Genomic DNA, 6,230 nt, shown 5'->3' on the forward strand with positions numbered 1-6,230 from the left:
TAGAGTAACAAATATACATAGGTTCAGAGTAAACTTACAAAAAAACCAAACAAATGGAGAATACATAGAGATAAGAGAAGAAGAATCACAAATCTCCTGGTTTGTTAACTCCGATTGATGAGCAATCTGACTCCGGATCATCAAAATGAAAGCTCCATTGTTGTTTTCAAGCTATCTCTACTAAAAAATGGTTGTGATGGTGTTGGACTCAAAAATACCTACCCATACCTAAAAAATCTGATCTTTCCCCTATTTATTGAATTCCAAAGTTGCAGGCCATGCTTCGCGTCTTCAAAGTGCGCTTCGCGCGGTTTATGCTGTCATGAAAAAATCAGCACTCGTGTTTTTGCCATAACTTGAGAACCGTAACTCTGATTTGCGTTCGGTTCGAAGCGTTGGAAAGCTTATTCAATTTCCTATCTAAAAATGACTAAATATATAAAATATTTATGATTTTTATCATATTTGTTTTGAGCCTTTTTGTTGATGAATTGCTCAAAATCGCGTATTTGAAGCGGTATCTTTGACACTTTATTGCTCATTCTCCAAATACGCATTAATACCTACAAAATAAATAGAAAACTATCAAATGGTACATAAATGAATTGAAAACTCCAAGAATACATAATATATACAAATATAACGAAAATGTATGCATTCACGCACAAGTTGAGAAAAAAGAGATGATAAGTGCCGTAAAACTATATACAAGAATAACTACACCTTGACACTTATCAACAAGGTGTTACTTAATATCATAGTGATTGATGACGGAGAAATCATTCACTTTTCATTATTAGTTGATGTTGATCTAATCAATTACAAAGATGCAATGAAGAATGGTGTGTGAAGGAGGGCTATTATTGATGCACTCATATCAATATAAAGTAATCACACTTTATAGTTGGTTGATTTATTTGAAAAGAAGAAAACCATTTTTGTAAAGTGGATTTTAAGGTAAAGAAGAATATAGTACTATCACAAAACATAAGGAAAGATTAGTGTCTAGAGGATTCTTGTAGAGATATGTAATTAATTATAGTGAATTGTATTTCATTGTGGCAAGACTTGAGACAGTAAGGCTAGTTGCGACACTAGGTAGTAGTAGGAATTGGTTCTATGATCACTTAGATGTCAAGTTTGCCTTTTTAAATGGACCATTAGAAGAAATGGTATTTTTAATGAACCACCTAAATTTGAAGTGAAAGGAAAAGAACACATGGTGTACAAGTTTTACAAAACTTTATATGGGTTAAAGCAAGCCCCTAGAACATGGAACAAAAGGATTGCCTAGTCTTTAATCCATATTGGATTTAAAAATGTACAGTTGAGTATTGATGTCTATGTTCAAAGTTCAAAGTTCAAGCAACTCGAGCATAATGATGATAAGTTTGTATATGCGTGACTTGCTCATCACTAGCAACAATTCAACTGGGATTAAGACCTTAGAAGGAAAAGTGAAGGCTGAATTTTGAGGTGACTGACTTAGGTAAGCTTTCATACTTTTTTGGCACGGAATTTGTGAAAGTCAAGGAAGACATACTGATGAATAAATTAAACTATATAAAGGAGTTACTATAGGTAGGTTTCAAATGACTAATTATAACATAATCGCTTACCCACCGGAAACAATTGCAAAGCTTCGTGAATGTAGGGATCAATAGAATGTAGAGGAAACCATGTTCAAGAAGATTATATGTTCATTAAAATAATTATGCAATAGCATACCCGACATCTCCTAAGCAGAAAGCATCATTAGTAGATTTATGAATAAACTTAGGAAACCTTATTTATCAAATGCAAAGAGGAATCTTAGATACATAAAAGACGCTATGAAGCTTGGTTTGTTATTATTAACCATGGTTATGTAAATCAAATTCCAACTAATGTGGAAACCTAATTGATAGCAGGGACACTTTAAAGTATGTGTTCAAGTACAATGATGCAACAAAATCTTGGCGTACTAAGAAGCAACATGTCACTTGGAGTTAGAATAATTTCCAGCAACATAATTATTTCTAATAAAAAATTCTAAACATATCAAAGAATTAAGTTTACTTTTTCTAATAACCTAATAATCAAAGTTAAATAGAATGTTAAATATTCAAACTTGTTATATCAGATGAATCTTCAGAGCTACCACTTAAAGTGACTTATTGTTAAAAATTAAAATTATTTTTTACTCTCACAAAAGTGAATAAATATACAGAGCGAAATTCTCTACCATTATGGAGTAAAACAAGAGAAATGCTTCTTTGACACGCAAACTTACATTTACATTGTATTTTATACCATAAATAAATACTCTTCATTTTTTAAATAATTTTCTCTTCTACTTTGAAATCTGTGTAAAGCAATCCATTGTATTCTTACTATGTAAATTGGATAGGTGTAGAAATCTTGTGTAAATATAGCACAGTGCACAGATCTTAAAACAACAAGGTGTAAAATTTGTTGTTCTTGTATGTAATAAGTTAGGTGCCAAATTTGTGATTGCATTATTTAAAGCATTAATTAAGAAATGAAATCTTGTGACATATTTGGGCATAAGTCAAAACATTAGGAACCGTGCTGAATACAAACAAATACTTTCTTCACGGGAGCAATCAAATCCAACTGAATTAACTGAACACATTCTTTCTCACTGGCTGAAATGGACGGCTAACTCCTCTCCCCCATTTTCTATGCATCATATCAAATACTAATATGTATTCCATATAAAAAGTGTGAAAATTTGAAACACTTTTGAGATTAAAGAGCAAAATAAATAAAAGATATATGAACGAGTTCACGGGAATGTATACTATACAATACTGCATAGTGTGTGTAAAAGACAATTAAGAGCTAGGATGATAGGTTAGTGTATGGTGTTTCAATGTTCTTTTGTCACTCTCTAAGTTAGTTACTCCAAAGAATTCACATGGGAATGCACATGTGAGGTGGCCACATGTCATTTTCATTATAACAATTCTCAATCACATGAAGAATAGTTTTAAGATTGATCAAATATTCAGTATCATCCTTTTAATTCTTTAATCTTTAACTTAATTCTCTTACAAACAATAGTCGTTGAATCAAAATCACATGATCAATTATACCTAATTTTAGTGAATCGAGACTCGAGAGAGTTAAAGAAATGGACTGAAAAAAATTCTTTAGTATACAATCATATTTAGAGGAAGATTTTTTTGTGGTCATATGAAAATAATTCTTATTCTTAAGATTATTTCTTTTGGAAAACTCGATATCTGATTCTAGAATTTATAGTCCAATAGATCAATTCTATCGTCTGATAATAGAGGTTTAATTAAAATCAATGCAAAGTTCACTTACAAAATTCTAAATTAAAATCTTGATCGAGAAACACACTCGTAAATATTAAAATTTCACCAACTGACCAACTCTCTCGGGGAAGGCCAAACTACGCTAATGATGTAAACGGTTAGGGAAGGACAAACTAGTAACATGCAATTGTCTTGTATATAACTTTATGTCTCTTTCTTGGGGAAGACAAAAATTAGATTTTTTTTACAATCTAAAATAAAATCCAACTTAGCTACAAATTACAATGCCCTACATTTCATCTATAAAAAGACATAAATCTCATAACTTGAAGACCACACTTGTGATATCTTCTTCTCTTTTGAGCAATGGCAACAAAAATGTGCATTGTTTTACTCTTCCTAGTTCAAATGCTACTTCTTCCTCTACAAAACCATGTAAGCCAAACAATGTCTTATAACTCTTTTCCTCATTTTTTCTAAGCTTTAGTAGTTGTTGTAACTATTGTTTTTGACATCATGCTTTCAGGCAGAGATTATTGTATCCACTGTTGAGGTTCCAGCTCCACAACCTAGCAAAAACAGTAACACTACTCAATTTCCCAATGTTAGTTCATATTTTGGACTCAACTTGAAAATTTTCAGTTTTTTTTCCAAAATTAAAATAAAAAATTAATGTTAATTTCTTGCTTGCTTTTATGAATTTCAGCAAGGAATCACTGAAGGAAGTCTTCAACCACAAGGTAACAAATGATCTAATAGAATTTTGATGATTAAGTTAATATTGAAACATGTTGTTAATGTTTTAATGCATGAATTTTCAGAATGTGGACCACGTTGCAGTGATAGATGCTCAAACACACAATACAAGAAACCATGTTTGTTCTTCTGTCAAAAGTGTTGTGCTAAATGTTTGTGTGTGCCTCCTGGAACTTATGGAAATAAGCAGGTTTGTCCTTGCTATAACAATTGGAAGACCAAAAGAGGAGGACCCAAATGCCCTTAAAAGTTGTAATATTGTCTAAGTCTATATGATAAATATTGTAAACTCTTTTTTGTTTTTTTTTCTTTTCTTTTCTTCTGGTTCGGAGTCAGTTCCAACATTAAGTGGATTCAGCCTCCTCCCGATCGCATTTATGGAAAAATATTGTAAAGTCTAGAGCATGGAGCTTGAGTACTATTGATAAAAAATGTCTTACTAGTTACTACCACTCAATGTATGTACATGCACTATAATATATTATTATATATCCATGATATTTAAAAAACACTTAATTTTATTATGTTTCTCTTTGTTTCCTTACAATTTTTAGCTTTTAATGTATGATGCACCCTAACAAAATCACAATAGCCTTTAAGTGATTCAATAATAATAAAAAAAAAAGGGAAGTTTTTTGATACCCATAAAGTTAAGTTGGATATACCTTTATTACAAAATGTTTTAAAATTTTAAATTATTTTAAAATAAAATTAAATTAAAAAATAACATGGCATTAAGTTATAATATTTAATTGTTTGAAGGTGTCGATATCTAACTGAATTCAAAATACTGAGTGTTCACCCTAAAAAATAAAAAAATATTTACATGAAAAATACCGAAAAACATAGATTTTCTTTAATAAGGGAAATGTTAAAAAGAGACTCTTAAAATAAATAACAAATTTAATATTTAATAAAACATAGAATAGTATATACAACAAATGTTGGTTGAGAGAGGAGGTGGTGGGGGCGTGGGGCTTGGATAATGCATAGAAACTTTAGATGTAGGGTGGGTTAACATACACATCAATTTCGTAAAGGGTAGATTGGTCCTCTCACCATTAAAATTTAAAATTTCTCACCCCACCCGTAGGTATTTGGGGTACCCCACCTCATAGGTATTTGGCGTACCACCGAATTGATAAAACTGTCTCCGTGCTTCCGTAAATGTATCTCCAGAAACACCATTTTAAAAAAAATGTTTTTAGATGCATTTACGGAATCCCTTAAAACATAGTGAAACGTGAGATTTTCCCAATTAATTAGGAAAATCAGAATGTTCTGTATATACATCTACGGAAAGGTTTGATAGGGTTTGAAAATAGAGTGTTCCGTAGATGCATGTACGGAACTTGAGATTTTCTCAATTAATTGAGAAATTAATTTGAGATTTTCCCAATTAATTGAATGCATTTTAACCATTTTTAGTGGGTCAATAATAAAATTTAGAATGCTTTTTAACCATTTTTTTACAAAATCGATGCGAGTAAAGATTTATCACTCTTTTTCAAACACGCTAGAGATTATCAGATTTTTCACATAATCTTGAAAATTTTGGTAGCCTGCAAAGACTATGGTTTGAGGTTTCGTTAAGATATATTAAAATGTGTTTAGCAGGTTTACAATGAGATTTCTTCGGAAAAGCTTGAAATCGAGTGCACATACACATACTAAACGTTATATTTGGTCGACTTACAATTAAATAAAGTAAAGATTCTATAATACCTTTGCATTTTGTAATATCAATCTCCAATCATTATTCATCCTTATCAAATTTGAAGACTTGAAGCCATTCGGTAGAGATATATTTTAAATATTTCATGTCATACTTTTTTTTTTGCTTTCGCACCGGTTCCGACCTACTTAGTAGATCGACTAATCCGGCTCGTGCTACGGAGGCACGTGCACTGGCCAAGCGTTGTTTCTGCCAGGAATCGAACTCGGTATTCCCTGAATATCGTCCTTCGCAGAGACTCGTTTGCCACTCGAGCCCAAGCACTTGGTTCATGTCATACTTTTATAGCAACTTCAAGCATTATTTTGTGTATTTTGTTTGGCTAATGAATGAATGCACCTTTATTAATTTTTTATTTATTTTTAAGCCCAAAAATTAATTGAGTTCTCCCTTCAGAGGTATCTTAAATTCACCCTGCATTATGCTAGAAATTCTCTACACAAAGACTCATTAGT

The 6,230-nt window shown here is 31.4% G+C and overlaps 1 protein-coding gene across 1 annotated transcript; it reads left to right on the forward strand.

The window, feature by feature from the left end:
- The first annotated feature begins 3,561 nt into the window (after positions 1 to 3,561).
- On the forward strand, positions 3,562 to 4,561 carry LOC131622895 (gibberellin-regulated protein 13-like). The gene is made up of 4 exons (XM_058893910.1): positions 3,562 to 3,719; positions 3,811 to 3,888; positions 3,991 to 4,024; positions 4,106 to 4,561. Exons 1-4 carry the CDS (start codon positions 3,651 to 3,653, stop codon positions 4,285 to 4,287), a joined length of 363 nt encoding a protein of 120 aa, XP_058749893.1. The 5' UTR covers positions 3,562 to 3,650; the 3' UTR covers positions 4,288 to 4,561.
- Positions 4,562 to 6,230: the final 1,669 nt, after the last annotated feature.

The sequence above is a fragment of the Vicia villosa genome, unplaced genomic scaffold (assembly GCF_029867415.1).
Source record: "Vicia villosa cultivar HV-30 ecotype Madison, WI unplaced genomic scaffold, Vvil1.0 ctg.000045F_1_1_1, whole genome shotgun sequence".
In the NCBI taxonomy this organism is placed as follows: Eukaryota; Viridiplantae; Streptophyta; class Magnoliopsida; order Fabales; family Fabaceae; genus Vicia; species Vicia villosa.